The sequence below is a fragment of the Rhodamnia argentea genome, chromosome 4 (assembly GCF_020921035.1).
Source record: "Rhodamnia argentea isolate NSW1041297 chromosome 4, ASM2092103v1, whole genome shotgun sequence".
Lineage (NCBI taxonomy): Eukaryota > Viridiplantae > Streptophyta > Magnoliopsida > Myrtales > Myrtaceae > Rhodamnia > Rhodamnia argentea.
Window position 1 is genome coordinate 4,523,648 of NC_063153.1, and position 16,464 is coordinate 4,540,111.

General features: G+C 40.8%; 2 protein-coding genes across 6 annotated transcripts; both read left to right on the forward strand.

Annotated features, from left to right (window-relative positions):
* The first annotated feature begins 3,598 nt into the window (after window positions 1-3,598).
* On the forward strand, window positions 3,599-7,720 carry LOC115750788 (serine carboxypeptidase-like 18). The gene is made up of 14 exons (XM_030688343.1): window positions 3,599-3,865; window positions 4,416-4,561; window positions 4,868-4,944; window positions 5,068-5,190; window positions 5,382-5,484; window positions 5,595-5,632; window positions 5,824-5,925; window positions 6,220-6,306; window positions 6,421-6,576; window positions 6,655-6,726; window positions 6,817-6,935; window positions 7,205-7,318; window positions 7,420-7,474; window positions 7,568-7,720. The coding sequence occupies exons 1-14, from the start codon at window positions 3,654-3,656 to the stop codon at window positions 7,649-7,651; spliced, it is 1,488 nt and encodes a 495-aa protein (XP_030544203.1). The 5' UTR covers window positions 3,599-3,653; the 3' UTR covers window positions 7,652-7,720.
* Window positions 7,721-9,644: 1,924 nt separating this feature from the next.
* On the forward strand, window positions 9,645-12,852 carry LOC115750816 (U4/U6.U5 small nuclear ribonucleoprotein 27 kDa protein). Of its 5 annotated transcripts, none has more exons than XM_030688379.2 (2): window positions 9,645-10,438; window positions 12,334-12,852. In XM_030688379.2, exon 1 carries the CDS (start codon window positions 9,773-9,775, stop codon window positions 10,415-10,417), a length of 645 nt encoding a protein of 214 aa, XP_030544239.1. In that variant the 5' UTR covers window positions 9,645-9,772; the 3' UTR covers window positions 10,418-10,438; window positions 12,334-12,852. The 5 variants fall into 5 exon arrangements, with proteins under 5 accessions (XP_030544239.1, XP_030544238.1, XP_030544240.1 ...); XM_030688378.2 differs by having other exon boundaries at window positions 12,363-12,852; XM_030688380.2 differs by having other exon boundaries at window positions 12,391-12,852.
* The last annotated feature ends 3,612 nt before the right edge of the window (window positions 12,853-16,464 follow it).

Consider the following 16,464-nt stretch of genomic DNA (forward strand, 5'->3'; position numbering starts at 1 on the left):
TATGTTCGATTCATATCCATTTCGTCGGGCGTGCCTTGACTTTTCCACCTTGGGGTCTAAAGAGGTTCTGCTTGTTCTTCTTAAAGACATCCTTCCAGAAAACTTTCTTTACCTCACTTTCTCACCCTCCTCCTCCTCGACCTAATATTCTACACCAATGGTTGTTCATCGCTAAAAGCTTAGTGCCAAGCTGACATGACAAAGCACCCAGCTTGGCTAGACAGTACCCCTCAATCACAAAACCAAATTCAGTGGAAGAGAGAATCGAATTCTTATTGGGTACGATTCATACTCCGCATCGATAGAAAGATACAAGGGTGTCACCCCGGCGGGCATCGCAGGGGGCAGAGCTTTCAGGCTGCCATATGGCTTTTAAAATTCGGATCCGTACTTTATCAGTAGTTTGAGTTTGGACCAATAGCCTAGGGCTTCCTCGGCCCTTAGAATTTTATTGTGCCATCTATGTATAATCTTTTTCTCTTGTAATTGAGAGTTGTAATAAAAAGCGAAAGGTGCTAACTATAGTAGAATCACCTGCTAGATATAGTTATAGTTTAAGGGTGAATCGGGATAACTTTTAAATTTCGATTTCTCTCTTTCTCGTTTTTACTCTCTCTTTCGTTGTGTTTGTAGGCTTAATCCAAGCAATTCTAAGGCGCAACGGAGAGTCCTCGCTTGGTACCACGAATGCACTGTCAAATCTGTCTGTTAAGCAACTTTAGTCATCTTTGTTTCTCCTCTAATCATGCATGGAGAAAGCAGCAGTACCGCGCGTTTCACGTGCAAAACATGACTTGATGGTACGATTAGTTGACTAATCTTGAAGTGTTTACAGCAGCCCGTTCTGCTGATTCTTGCCTTCTTGGAATGTCAGCTGGGATTCCCTAGCGCTTGACATTAATTAATTGTAATTAATTAACATTTCCTTTCCTCGGGAATGTATCCTGACATTTATGTAGGATCTGTCACCGACATAAGTTTGGCCCACGTCTGGGAATGGTCCCAAAAGAAGGTACGTATTCGAGGCATAAATCCTAGTTGTCCTAAGGAAATAAACACGGGCTTATGTCGAAGAACAATGCTCGACCTACTTTACCTTGCCAATAGACAGATAACTCGGGATCAAACATTAACGACATGTAGATTTTATCACACTCTTCGGCGACTGATGCGAGAGCATTGAGCCCTACCGATCAACGCTCAAGCTCAACTCATACTTTACCGATTGATCCGGAACAATCCTGAGTATTGCAAGCAAAGGACCGCTGTCGGGTATAGTTTGATTCGATTGGCCCAAGTTTCAAGATGTCGATTCTATGAGCTAGTTGTTGATTTCATAGTTTTACAAGTTTATTGTCGACTGAGTCTCCCAATCGACTACCTACCAACTAGAGGTTATTCTGATCGATTTCCTTTGCTGTTTGTTTATCTCCTGACATGGTGTCCGGCTTCCAAGGTCTGGGCATGAATTTGGAAGAGTCAAAGTTCAAATTTCTCTGTATTTTAATGCATTTTCCATTTCATAAGTCTTTATTGTGTTTTCTAGTTCCAACTTCTTTAATCTTTAGATATTTCTCATGTCTTTAATTTATGGCTAATACATACCTTAGTTCTCTATAAATTGAGCTGAATTCTCAAATATTAAAACAGAATTGATTATTGATAAATACAAGAAAATTCCTCAAGTGAGCGAATATCTATGTTGGTTCTTTTATCTTTGATTGGTGAATTCTTCCTTCTTGGTGAATCAAGAAGTCCTTTATTCTTGGCTAGTGATTTTTCTTTTAACTCTTGGCCATGAGCGGCAGAAGTTCAATTTTACCAACAAGCCCCGAATTTTTTAGTAGATTGAGCGTTCCATTTTTTAGACAATAGGAAAAATTGTCCAAAAAATCTTAAATCTATTGCACTTTTACAAATTCAGTGTTAAACTTTTTAATTTTTTTTTATCGAATAATTTTTTTAATTGAGTCATAAACATTTTCACCTTTCACCAATTGAGTTCACCTGGTCGATTTTGATCGAAAATCGGATGTGGGCGTCGATCGTCCTACATGGCACGACCAATGCCGACGTGTATAATCTTAATAATATTTTTTGAAACTTATTTATTCATTATATATTTTTCCTTTTCTTTTTTTTTTTTTTTTTTTTTTACTTTTTCATTCAAAGGCCCAGCAACTACCGCTAGTCCTTAGTGAAGGTCACGAAGCCCTCGCCGATCGAGGAAGTGTTCACGGCTCCTCGCCGTGGAGGCGTCACATGCCACAACAAGGACATCGCGAGTCAAATCGGCAAGACGAGGGCGTGGCGCCTCCCGCTTTGACCTTAGTTGCTTGGTAAGCGAGAGGCCACGGGGAGGGCGACGGAGGTCCCCGGCCCTCGGCCGGTGGTCGACATGAATAGAAAAACAAAGAAAAGTAAAAAAAAAAAGAAAGTAAAAAACAAATAAAATAAAAAAGTTGAAAAAAATTATTAAAAAAGATTTCACTCAACTACGATCATGCCACATAGAAGGGATGGCGTTCACGTTAGCCATTTTCAACCAAAATTGACCAACTAGACTCAATTGACAAAATAGGAAAAAGTTCATGACTCAATTGTCAAAATTAAAAGGTTTTAGGATCAATTTGGAAAAAGTTCAATAGGTTGAGGACTTTTGGGACAATTTTCGAATGGACAACACTAGATAATTAAAAAAAATAGATATTTCCTTTCATAGAAAATATCGGATGAACGTACTTATTATGTCTTGTTAGGCGCGCATGACAATACTTCTACTTTAGAAATCAACTCCTAACTAGAAGTTGATTTTTTTTTATTTCTGCTTCTAAGCAGAAGTTGATTTTTCTACTTTTGGAGAGAAGTAATTTTTTTTTTTTTACTTCTTCAAGTGGCTCCAAAACTACTTCTAGAGCAACAACAACAAAAAAAAACAAAACAAAACAAATGCTGCAGAAGTAGAAAAATGAAGTTGTATAACCAAATGTATTTATGTCCAAAAGTTGTGTTACCAAACGGATGTCTGCTTTTGAAGCACTTATGGAGTATAAATTCTACTCCATAGATGTCATGTGCGCTTCCATACCTTATACATGACGTGGCTAGACATTGGCTCTCTGTTAGTGACTGACATCATTCAATCGGACAAATTATACGACATACGTATGCAGTCGGGGGCCTTCACTATTTTGCGAAATCATAAATGATATGAAACATATTAACCTTAAAAATAATCATCTATTTTGCGAAAAGCTAAATGATATGAAAAGCATTTTCATCGTCCACTAAATTACATAGACATAAATTGTTGCCGATGATGAAAATATTTGTCGTTGGCTAATTATTTCAAATAATAAGATCAATTTTTTTTCCGTTTAAATTCATTTTTTCGCGAAATTAAAAAAATGCCTAAACTGTAGATTATTTTTCTTGTAACCTACGATTTGGAATAGCATGTTGGAAAGTTTGATGACGGGTTACATACCAGCAAAATGTAGGTGGGTGGGCAACTAACTTTCTTGTTTCCCCACTTTTGCACCGTATTTATCATCAGAAATGGCCAAAGCAGGGTCCTAACACAGTCGCCTCTTCGTAGCTCGAGCGCGACGTTTCCACGCCTGAAGAAGTAAAAACAAAGGAAGGAGAAGACAATGACCCCGGATGCTGCAGCAACCGGAGGAAGAGGACACAGTCCATCCGCCGCCGAAAGAGGTTGCGGCGTGGGCCCGGTCGTGATGCTCTGGTGGTGCGTCCTTCTGTTGCTGCTGACCTTCTCCGGCCCCGCCGCCGCCGCCGCCTCCTTCAATGTCGTCAAGAACTTGCCGGGCTACGACGGCGATCTCCCCTTCTATCTCGAAACCGGGTGAGTGTCTCTCTCTCTCTCTCTCTACTTTTCGACTATGCGCGAGGCGTTTTGCCCCGTGGCATTGCCCCCGGAAGAAACGAGCAAAAAAATCTTGTTTTTTTTTCTTTCTTTTTTAACCATGAACTGAGCTACATTTCGAAGAAGATTCAAGGTACGCTCCATTGATTTTTTTTTTCTCCGTAGTATTTCGTTAACGAGTGTCCAAACACATAATCGCCAGAACTTTGCGGTTTCCGTTCCTATCGATCCATTCTCGTGTTATGCTCGATCAATGCTTTAGAAATCGAAATATTCCAACTTTAATGTACTTAACAAGTACCTCGTTAAGACCGTTTTACATGCATTCAAATATGTTTGAAAAGTACACGCAATAGGGTCAAACAAAGCAAGGTGCCGAAGACTACATCGGAGACCACGAAGTCAAATGTCATTTTGTTGTCGTTCGACAAGTGCTCTGTTTTTGTATCCTTTTCGGAATTCATTTAGTGGTCCACATTGATGACTGTTCATTTGACTTTTTTCTTGTTTTTTCGGGTGTCATGCGTAGATACATAGGCGTCGGAGAATCGAACGAATCCCAGTTGTTTTACTACTTCGTGGAGTCGCAGAGGACGCCGTCCGAGGACCCACTGATGCTTTGGCTCACCGGAGGGCCCGGTTGCTCCGTCCTCTCCGCTTTCCTCTACGAAGGCGGTAATCCCCGATCGCACTGATCTTGTTCTTCTAGTTAGCATCTTTTAGATGACTTAAAGATCTTAAGTTACATGGATCGGATGGAGATGTTATGAGATCGGATTGCGTGTTCGACAAGCTCGAACCGCAATGTATCCACCTTGTTTCTACGATCCGTAGGATCTTGTCACTATCTCCTTCTAGATAAATTTGTCGGCTCGAGCATGTCCAGAGAGTCGCGAGGGGTATAATCTAAGTCTAGTCTGTATAGGATTTATTTCAGGAAACAAAGCTATAGTCCTTCAAAATGATAAATTGATTGAGCAGGTCCGCTGGCCTTCACTTATGTGGGATACAATGGGAGCTTACCATCGCTGCATCAGAACCCATACGCATGGACACAGGTTCCTGATCTTCTTCCTTTCCTCCCTAACGATTCTCGTTAAGCTCTTCCAGGATTTAGTTCGTTCGGACATTGTAGGGGAAATTTTCACGCCGTTCTTATGCGGCGAGATCGATTCCTGCAGGGCCTCAACATGATATTCGTCGATGCGCCGATAGGAACCGGGTTCTCTTACTCCACAACCCCCGAAAACTACTACACAGACGACTTCAAATCTTCGAATGAGACCTATGAATTCCTGCAAAAGGTGTGTACGCGTCAGGACCGTCGAATGAAACATTTCCAACGTCGATTAGCCTCCAAAATTGTTTAAAATCCTAAGCATGAATGGAACCGTGATGGGTCGGGTGACTAGAGAGAAGGCCAGCCTGAAACGATACCAGCTCCGCAACTGATGCGCGTTTACTGTTGTTCTTACTAATCTCAACTCTTATGCAGTGGTTGCTCAGTCATCCTCAGTTTATTGAGAATATGCTCTACATCGGTGGGGACTCGTACTCAGGCATTCCTCTTCCGATCATCGTCCAGAAGATATTCGACGGTCATTTCTTGCCCCTTAAGTTAGTTTATCCGTCTTGAATGGACGGCGTCTTTGTCTCAAATTAAAGTTTAGGTGGATTTGGGCCAACTTTATTTCCGATTCTTCTGCAGGAAACATGGTTGGTGAGGAGCCATATATGAATCTCAAAGTAGGTGTCTATTGCCCAACCTTTCTCTTTGAGCTTATATATACTTCAAACTAGGCAAATTGCTTCTGCTCTTATCCAACAATTAGATACAAGACAAGAAAGAAGATCTGGAGTGAGATTGTTTATGATAAGCAACCTGCATTTTGGATGTTTATCTTTGTTTTAACAAAGTGAATTGGGTTTCTGGACAGGGGTATCTGCTTGGGAACCCAAAGACAGACGATTTTCTCGATGATAACTCGAGAATTCCGTTTGCTCACCGAGTGACGCTCATATCAGACGAACTCTTCGCCGTGAGTCTCTCACCTCGTCCTTTTATCGAGAGCCTCAGAGCACACTTTATTATCTGCTGAAAGAGTATTTTTAGTTCAGTGGCATTAGATGGAAACTATAGTCAAGGCATTGCTAGAGGATGACTTAATGCTCTTGCATTGCAAATCGTTACAACAATTGTCGATAAGCCAAACACTATCAGGAATTTCCGAAATACACTGCATGATTTACCTAGTTACTTTGTTACTAAGAACTGCGTTTTACGGTCGAGATGTGATTGCGCATCCTGAAATCGTACTTTTCTGTGGAATCAGGACGCCGAGGAAGCTTGTGGCGGGAATTATGTCGACGTGAATGCTAACAACACAGAATGTTTGGAGGACATCGAGGAGATTGATGCGGTGAGAAAGAGACAATCTGTAACTAAATTTTCGTCGCAAGTCACGTGATTCATCGTATATAAAGACTTGTGAACTCTGTGACTAACCATGACCTGTTTCTGCAAAAACCTCCAGTTACTCCTGCAAATAAATCTCATGCAAATCCTGGAACCCAATTGTCAAACCGCATATTCAAGACCGATCGAAGCAAATAGAGGATACAGAAGGGTCCTCGAAGATAACTACGAAGGCTTTCTTGCCGCGCAGCCCAATCCCTCACTATGGTGTCGGGTAAATATCTTTCTCTGTGCGTCTAAAACTGCAGTATTGATCATTTTCTGTGTTCATTGATCCATGTATGCCCTTCAGGAGTATAATTATGTACTGTCCGGCGTCTGGGCCAACAATAAGGATGTCCGAGCTGCCCTCGGTGTTCGAGATGTACAGAGACACTAAACCTCAACTCCACCTTACATGTTCATAACTTCGATGTGGTCCGCGTTACTGATGATCGGCGATATCTTTTGACAGGGCACAAAAGGAGTTTGGAAGAGATGCAACAGCAGTCTAGCATACACAAAGACGGTCTCGAGCAGCGTCCCTTATCACCAAAATCTCAGTAATACGAACCTCCGAGCCCTTATCTACAGGTGAGAGCGAGACCAGGATCATTTTCCGGCTCACGACACCATCGGAGATGCTATAGAATCAGTTCAATAATACCCAAGACAAACTTTGGTTCCTTCTGAGAGCTCTGGTTAATGAAAGACACTTGAAAAATGCTAGTCATACTACATGCTATGTCATCAGTGCTTCTCAGGTCTTCTCATGTTAACCAGAACTATAGGCTCGGAAATTCGACTGTCTAACTTGTAGATCCTGACACGCTTCTGCCTCCCTCGGGCTCTTCGTTTCGCAGCGGCGATCATGACATGTCCGTCACCCACCTGGGCACACACTTTTGGATTTACTCTCTCAATTTGACTCTATCGGACCAATGGAGGGCGTGGTACGTCAACGGCCAAGTCGCCGGGTAAGCCTTCCTTTCTCACTATCTTGATTCTGCCGTTCCGCGTCGCCGCACAGCTCCAGACTCGACTAACTAGAAGATCACGACGTTTTTCTTCCGAGCAGGTACACAGAAGAGTTCACACATAACCAGTTCACTTTGGATTACGCCACCGTGAAGGTAACCGAACTATGTTCCGATTCGTGCTCGAGTACTCGGTCGACAGTCGCTGTACTGCCTGAGTTGTTATTCACACAGAAAATCGCATTGCAGGGCGGAGGCCATGTTGCGCCGGAGTACAAGCCGAGGGAATGCTACGAGATGCTGGACCGGTGGCTTGCTTACTACTACTTGTGATCCGAAGAGGCCAGGCCGACGTATTCCAAGGCGAATCCGGGTTTTACAAGGGGAAACTAGAAGCGTGATCTACGGCGGAGCAGTGATTGAGCGTCGTTAGTTTCTGTCTCTTCAATTGAGCGGGATGTGATCCGAGGAACGAACATTTAGAGTGTGCGGTAGCCTTGAATGCATTGCGTTGATTGCAGAGAATTGAAATTGGTGGATCGCAATAAGGGCAAGTATGGTAACCATTATGGTTCTCTAATTTTGCTTCTATTTGGTAACGTAAATGATTCTGATTTTGTTCCCGAAAATAGTTTTTGAGCAAAAATAAGAACAAAAAAAAGTTAATTTAAAAAAAAAGAATCATTTTTGAGAATCAGAAAAGAGAACGAAGTCCCACATTTCTCATTTTTTCTTTTCAGTTCTCTCAATTTTTCCTCGACCTAAAATAGAACAAGGCCTCGTTTTCAAAGAAATATATATAAGATAATAAAATATTACATAAAAAATTAAAAAAAATCGAAAAATTTGAAAAAATTCTAAAAAAATAAGAAATTTTTTTATAAAATCCCTAAAAATATAAGAAGTTTAGATTGGGCCAGTTTGATCTCATTTTCATAAATTTGGGCATAAATTCCTTAGATTTCATAGATTTTATTCTTTTTTAGAAAAATCATAAACACTTTTGCAATTAAACTCGAACCGTATTTCTCTAATCCTTCGAGCTTCATTAGGGTTTTATGATGTGATTTATCAATTCCATGATTTCTTGATTGCACACTTGATTTCATTGATTGTGATTTGCCTAGGTTTATATACTTTAGACTTAATCTAGTTTTAAAAAATTTTGAAAAAAGACAAAAATAACCATCGTGAGCACTTTAGCAAGCTCTAGTTCTTAAGTTTTCAATGAATTAAGACTAAGATTTGATTTCCTAGAACAAAAAACGCACATAATTCAAGGAAGTGCAGTGCATTTTCCTTGTAGAAACAAAGGTGTCGCTCGTGTCGATTGTCCTCTCACTCAAAAAAGTTTGATGAAAACCCACAATAAATGGCGAAAATGACTCGTGATTATTCTTGATATTTTTTTTTACATTTCAATATGCAATATGTTATATAAGAGAATCAATATGAATTAATTTTTGATTAATTCGAAATGTATGATGAAATTTCACATAGTAACTACATAATTATTTGACTTAAATGACAAAAATTGAGAATAGCAATTGTTACCGGGAATAGAAATATTGTGCGGTTATCAAACGCGTTTCTATTCTAGGAACATAAATTTTGATAGTTACCAAACGCGTTCTAATTCTCTAAAACTCATCCAAGGAATCGAATCAGAAAAAGTCATTTCAATCAGAATCACTTTTTTAGATCGGAATGATTGGTATGCAAGCGCCACCTCCATCGGTTTTTGGTGGCCTTTATTGCGTTGATCTCCATCCATGATCGGATTCAATAAGTTTGAAGATCATATCAACGGCGACCACCTTTGTGATGGCTTACCTACTAATGGAGACAATCATTACGGTGTGTCAAGCCGATAAAGTCGGCCAACGGAATAGTAGTCTTTCGGTCTCGTCTTAACCATCTCACATAAAAGAGATGAGAGAGTGCAAGTCACTTTAACTTCTTTTTCTTGTAAAATTTACTTTTACTCGGGGATAAGATAAACTTAGGAGTAAGAAAAAAAAGGCGGATCGAATTGAAAACAGTTGAAACAAATCGGACCGGACCGAACCGGCCGATTCTGAGTGGTTCCTGCCCGAACCGATTATATTCCTAGTTCCAATATATATGACCGATTTCCGATTTAAGTGTAAACCCACCCGTTCGGACCAGAGTCGGTGGACCCACCGGGAACCAGACCGGTTAATTTTCCATCATACTCCAATCCGGTTTTCGTGCGGTTCCAACTTCCAATAACCAATAAGAATCGGCCCACTTTGACGCCAATCAATCTCCGGTTCACTCTTTCGACCAAAAAAAAAAAATCTCCGGTTCACTCAGTTCCGACAAGGGCTGGAGAGTGGGGAGTCCCAAACCGGCCCTTCGCAGAAACCCTAGCAGAGATGAACCTCACTGCACCATCCTAAACCCCGCCTTCCTCAGACTCCTTCCATTTCCATGGGCGACCGCGACCGAGCACGCGATTGGGATCGGGATCGCGACCGCGAGAGAGACCGCGAACGTGATCGAGAGCGAAGACGAGACAAGGACGGCGACCGCGACCGTGACCTCCGTGAGCGTGACCGCGACCGAGACCGAGACCGAGACCGCGACCGCGAGCGTCGTGGCAAGCGCTCGCGCACGCCCGAGCACGCCAGATCCCGCCACGCGCGTTCCCGGACGCGGTCACCCGACAGGTACAGCTCGCGCACTCCGGAGGACCGGGCCCACCGCCGCCACCGCAACAGAGGCAGCCCCTCGCCGGAGCCCGCGAGGAAGCGCCACCGCCTGGAGCCGTCCGAGAGGGACGACAAGGACCGGGAGAGGGCGGTGTCGGACTTTGTCGATGGAATCGTGAAGGAGCAGCAGAGCAAGAAGGACAAGGATGGGGTCGGCGGAGGGGCGGAGGGGGAAGCGGGGGACGATGAGGTTGAGATGATGAAGAAGTTAGGGATTCCTGTTGGGTTCGATTCGACGAAGGGGAAGCCGGTGCCGGGAGCGGACGTGAGCGGCGTTAGGGCTGTGACGAAACGGCAGCCGAGACAGTACATGAACAGGAGAGGAGGGTTCAATCGGCCGTTGCCGATGGAAAGGAACAGATAGCTCGATTTAGACGAATTCAAGGTTTGTGCATTTCCTCCTTTATGGTTTGGTTTGAGCATGGCATGCTTGTCGCTCTGTTTTATAGTTATTTGGCTTCCTCAAAGACGAAAGTTTATGGGTTTTTAATCGATGCACATGTAATGGCTTTCTGTTAGAGACTTAGATAGCAAGAGAAATCTTTAAAGTTGTGTTTTTTCTTTCTTCTTTTTTTTTTTGGTTTTCGCTAGTCTTTGTTATTTGACATTGATCGACCACAAAATCAAGGACAAGATATCAAGCTCCAGAAGTAGGGATATCATATAATGAACTCTATTATGGGTTTAAAACCGCAGCCGGCACTGATTAAAATTAAGCTAGTATGGAGTAGATTTTGCGTAAGGCAAATCGGAGGGAAATTGACTGATCAAGAGGACAGTTTCGTTCTTGTATTTCAAATCATCCTATTTAGAAGGGACTTAAAAAGGTACACTGGAGTGTGTCTGGTTGGGAAGATCTGGTTTGTGGCATAGGATATCTTTCTGGTTCAAAATCGTTCTTGTCGTCTTGCTGCTCTTTGGCTTTATCATGGTTGCGGTCTTTTCCTTTTGCCAGGACGTGTATGTTGCTTAAATCAAGCCCTGAAATGCAGCTGACCAGACTGTGTTTTACAATCTGTGTCCTGTGGCTCCATATTGTTTGAGTCCGTGTTTTCTGAAGAGACTCGTCAGTCTGTTTAGAAATCGTGTTTCTCATTACCACTTGTTCAAATTTGAGTCAGACAATTGGCGTTTGTTGAAGTGTGTTCATTTCCAATTTTTATACTTACTGGAATGCTTGGTTTGGCTGTAAGACTGACTTCGTGTTTTCTCCTCTGAAAATGTGCCTTTTGACTCAAAACTCCTATAATGTGTAGCTCAGTGCCAAAAACCTTGTGTAAGGAATGCCCAAGGACTTAAGTCCTTAATCTCCTTTTCAAAATGTCATTTGTCGCATCATTTCTTTTCTGCGGGAACAAATCAACCTGGTCAACCCAGGTTCAATTGGATTTTGACTCAAGGTTTCAGCAGTCTGAAACTGGAAGAGACCTTGCTTAACCAGTTGTACTGCTCGTTTCAGTTCCATTTTCTGAAACACTGGTAAAAACCGAGACGAATTTGCCTTTCTTCCATCTGCTGCATATTATTAGATGGAGCGCTCCTGTTCCCCAAGTCATGCTAATTTAGAGAATGTATTTCTGCTGCGATCGTAATTACTTGCTTATTATCTTTCTGGAGGTAAAATAAATGACTCTTGAAGTTCGTTGAACTAGACACCTCACCGATTTAGGCCTTAGTGTCTTCCACAACATATTGGCAAACTAGGATGCGAATTTTTTTTCCCAATGTACTCTTTTATGTCTTCCAGTGTACTGCTGGAATAGTGCAATTTGGGATTAATGACCAGACTTGTCTGGCTATGTGGTCGAATGCAGGGCCATGTTCAAGTCTAGGAATAATGATTAATTGTGCATATTGTGAAAATAGTAAGATAAGAAACATGTTTCTTATGTGTTTAGATGGATTAGTTAGATCTGGTGCTTAACAATTGGTATCTGAGATATGATCGAGAAAGCTTCGTCCCTGATCATCACTAAAAATGTGATGGTGGGGGAATGTGGCATGGAAATTGGAAAGTCTTAGCATGTCCTCATTGAATCTTTAATATGATGTCGAACATTTTTTTTATTGAATAAGTATTAAAGACTTTATTAGTAGAGCAATTCTAATATCAAAACGAAAAGGAAAGGAAAAACCTAAAAAAAAAAATTAAAGAATCACAAGACTAGGTGGAATCACAGCACTAGGCTTGTGAGCACTGAAAAATACGAGAACATTTACAGTGCTCTTGATGCGAATTGCTATTTGTCAATCTTTTAAGATTTTGAAATGCTATTTTAGTATTCTCAGGGAGTGAACTGCCTTCTCAGGTCATTCTGAAGGACTCTACATGAGTAGAATTCATCGGCAGCATTATACTTGAAACCCTTCGAGTTTACATGCTTTAAATTTAGCAAGGAGGATGAAGTTTCCTTTTCGGCCTTGGTTCTGGTTGTGTTGACCTCAGCAGTTGGCATTGCATATTAATCTCTCTTGCTTTGCTAAGAAAAGACAGTCAGTAATTTGTCTCGACCAGAGAATGAGGCGCGGATGACACCATCTGATTATTTCCTTGGGATGTACCCCTGGAATTTATCTGAACAAAGCTGCAGTGCGCCGGGGGAAAACACTTTCATACATTGAGATCTAGTGACTTGTCGTCGAAGTTGAAGTGTCTTATTTTACTTCGGGGGTCTTTAATGAGGTAATTTGATAGATAATCTATTGTGCGACTGTTGTACTGCATCATACACCTAGTGAACCTGGCACAGTGCTATAGGCGCTAGAACTTCTTATCGAAATTTCGTTACAGTGCTTCTGTGATAAATCTGGATTTCCTTTAGAAACTAGTAGGGGTTTTCATGCTTTTGATATTCGATAACTTGTTTGAGTCTAAACATCAAATAGGATCTGATCAAATTACGTGGTGACAAGTTTTAGCAGGAAGCCACAACTCTGCTTTGTGTGCTATTTGAAAGGGTTTCAAGGGTTCGACCCTAGGCACGAGCCGAATGTGATAAAAGTAAAATGTCCAGTCGCCTTTGGTATCATTCGATATTCCCATAGACTATTATGAATGAAATGGAAGTTTGTCGCTAGGTGCTAGGTGTTTGATCAAATAGACCCTATGGAGTAAGGGCTATCTTCTCTTTTGTACCTCAACTTCTTAATTAACGCAATGTTTCTCGACAGCCTGTCTCCTCCTGGCTACTAAAACGTAATCTGAGTTCCTATCTACTAGTGAAAACGAACTCGGGGAAAAGAATGATAATTTGTCCATCCCTCGTATTCCAAGTACTTCGTGCGGTGGCTGGAGCTCAATGCATGAGTTCTTCCGACTTAGTCTTTGATTTTCTCTTCACTTTGCTGGACTTTCAACGAATCAGAACTGTCCTTCAACGAAAACTCCAGCTTAACCTTCGGATCAGTCAGCACATTATCATTCTCCAGCTTTAGGGCTTTCTTAAGAGCTGCTGCGTGCTCGGAAATCTCCAACCGCGGCCGACCATATTTCGATTTCTCACCATTGTTCGACTTCGAAGCTACCAAATACCTCTTCAGCTTCCGAGACCTCTGCATACATTTAGTTAACCACCGTCCTAGCGTGAGAGATGTTCAAAGAGTCCAAACTGTAGCTTTGGAATGTTCGGGGATCAGTTGCTACGCAAGAGCCGTTGGAGAGAGATTTCGAGGATTCAAGATTCTGGTAACTCTTGGGCTATTACGCCTGCGATGCTCATGCCCCGAACCAGCTTTGTTCCGGTCTGAAATGGTTTTATAAATAATCATCATGTGTAAACCCGAAATAAGCTAATAAACAGTGACTTATGAGCTTCTCTCTTTTCTAATTAATTTTTTTTTTTATCAATTTCAATGTTGGTGCAAAACTATGCCATGCCCCTTCCCACGTGGCAATCGCTGAGGCAGTTTTCCTCTAAATGGATTTTCTACAATAGACATAACTATATTTTGAATAATTGGATTTCAGAAACAGAGAAATGAAAAATAGATGAAATGTAAAAATATAGATCTATTCCCTCAAGTTTTTGCCGAAATTAAATAAGCTATGCCGGTTTATTTCGCTCTTCGTGAAGTATATGTGCTTGAATTAAATAACATATTTCATTTAGATCAAACATGGCATTATTCGATTTCATATCTTGTTCTTCGTAGTAATTCTTGTGCTAAATTGGATAAAATCATATCATTCCTTTCATTCTTAGTCAGATAGATTCGGGCGAGTTAAATAAACTATATCACATTTAAGATATCTTTTGCTTATTCTTCTTGAAAGTATAACCCTTGCAAGAGATGGTGCTTGTGGACTACAAATCAATAACAAACACAGTTAGTTCCGGCTTTAACAACAACAACAACAACAACAACAAAAAATCTGCTCTTAGGTTGAACAGTGAGGATCACAAAAGGGCCTCCCAAAAGGTAACGAAGGCATGCAAAGGTTTTCTCGGACTCCATTTGTTTACCTTGAATTGGTCAAAATATGCGGAAAAACATTATTTTTGGTTATGGGACTCTAGTTCACTTTTTCGAGGTCTAGTGCTCATGTCCCTGAATTATACAATAAAAAAGGAAAGGAGGAAAAATGGAAATTCTTGGCAGAAATTTGAAAAGTTGAACGTGTTGAAATTTGGTCTAATTGATGGAAGCCGTTAGTCTGATAATCTGACAGATCTGTCGGTTATTTCGGACTATACAAACTCTCAATCAATGAGTGCTTTATGTAAAACACGCTGTGATGGTGTATGAATTTACAATTGAGATTGTACAGTCCCCGATAATACTATTAGGAAAGCATTTTTCTTGACCTAATTCCCTAAAAACCCTCCACTTTCAATCTAGTCCCAAATCTATCCGAGCGTTTTTTATCTTAACAAAAATCCCTAACTATAGGTCAAGTCTAAAATATACCCCAAACTCCTCCTTGTCAAGAAAAAGATCACCACTTTTTACTCTAATCTCAAATTTGCCCCATTAGCCCTCTATCTAAAAATTGTCATTAATCGTTCCTAATATCCTTATCCTAGAGTGGTTTCATTTTGAGAATTTCTTTATTAGGGTGGATTTATTACCCATGTTGAAATGCCACATCCATCAATACTTATTGCCCCATTACTTTGCTAATGTGGCTTTTCTATCAACATAAAAATGTCACGTCAAGTTGGGACTAGGACAAGTGGTAGATTTGAGAGTTCATTGAAATTTTTTGATTTTTTTAGACAAAAGAAAATTCGAGGCTGATTTGGGATTGTACCTAAAGTTTGGAAAATTTTTCGAGACAAAGAAAAATTCGGGCCATATTTTGGGCGTGCCCTAAAGTTATGGGTTTTTCTGAGGGAAAAAGAAGAAGCTAGGGGCAGATTTAGGACTGTACCTAAAGTTGGGGAACTTTTTCTAAGATATAAAAAAAAGTTCGGGGCTGATGTGAGACTTGACCTTAAGTTGGGGGGGTGGTTTTTCAGGAAATTCGGCGTTGATATTACCCATTATGTGGCACACTTAAACGTGGGTTGAGCCCAGTTACATGAAACGAAGGCCCAAAATATGTTGCAGAAATGGGCCCCAACTTTGGCGGAACTACAAAACGCTCATTTGAGTCCGTACCGTTTATCAGAAAGGCCCATTCATAATTTGTTAATTTTTTCAATTGAGGCCCATTTCTTCTTCTTCTTGCTGTGATACAACCCGATCCGAAGGACATAAAGAGTAAGTCGAAGAGACCACTTGCCAAAGAAAATATTTGCTTTGCTGGTGCTAAGATAAAGAGCAGGAAATAGAAATAATTTTTTTTTTCCCGAGCGGTGCCCTTATATTCCAAGAAAATATTCTAGGTAAGCGAAAAATAAATTACTAAAAGTTGTGTACATCATTGGAATTTTGAAAACCAAACCTATTTGTTTTGTCACTAGGATAGATTTTTCCGCATCGTTTAGTACAACAATGTTAGCAAGTTCTTTTACTTAAGTATTCACAGTAATTCTCGATGTTTTTCCCCCCGAGCAATGCTAGTGTACTAACAAACCTTATTGAAACTATTTTACTATGTGACGTGACGAGTTTTTATTGATTATTTGAAGAAGCTCGTGATTTAATGCACGTGTCCCAATTGTTTTAATACTCAATTAAAACTTGTCATTTTTTTTTTCATGTACACCTAATTCAAAAGGGGAATTCCAATTTCCTTTATCTTAATATCTATGTCGTCGCAGTGCAGGGAGAAAAACATAACGCAATAGAGGACACATTCGCATAGTGATGGCCTAAAGTAACAGTATCATTAGATACAAATCAACGTTTCTCTAGTCAAAATTTGCGAAACGTGCATGTAGTGCATGCAGCGTGTACAGACACATGTACATACATATATGTGTACGTACGTATGTATGTATGGTCGAAGCAATGTGTATATAAATG

What these genes read in the sequence shown, in the direction of transcription:
- LOC115750816 (XM_030688379.2), top strand. Translation starts at nt 9,773, where the DNA reads ATGGGCGACCGCGACCGAGCACGCGATTGGGATCGGGATCGCGACCGC.
- LOC115750788 (XM_030688343.1), top strand. Translation starts at nt 3,654, where the DNA reads ATGACCCCGGATGCTGCAGCAACCGGAGGAAGAGGACACAGTCCATCC. An exon ending in ATCCCTCACTATGGTGTCGG is followed by an intron (nt 6,577 to 6,654) that starts GTAAATATCTTT and finishes TATGCCCTTCAG; the next exon opens with GAGTATAATTATGTACTGTC. An exon ending in GTCAACGGCCAAGTCGCCGG is followed by an intron (nt 7,319 to 7,419) that starts GTAAGCCTTCCT and finishes TCTTCCGAGCAG; the next exon opens with GTACACAGAAGAGTTCACAC.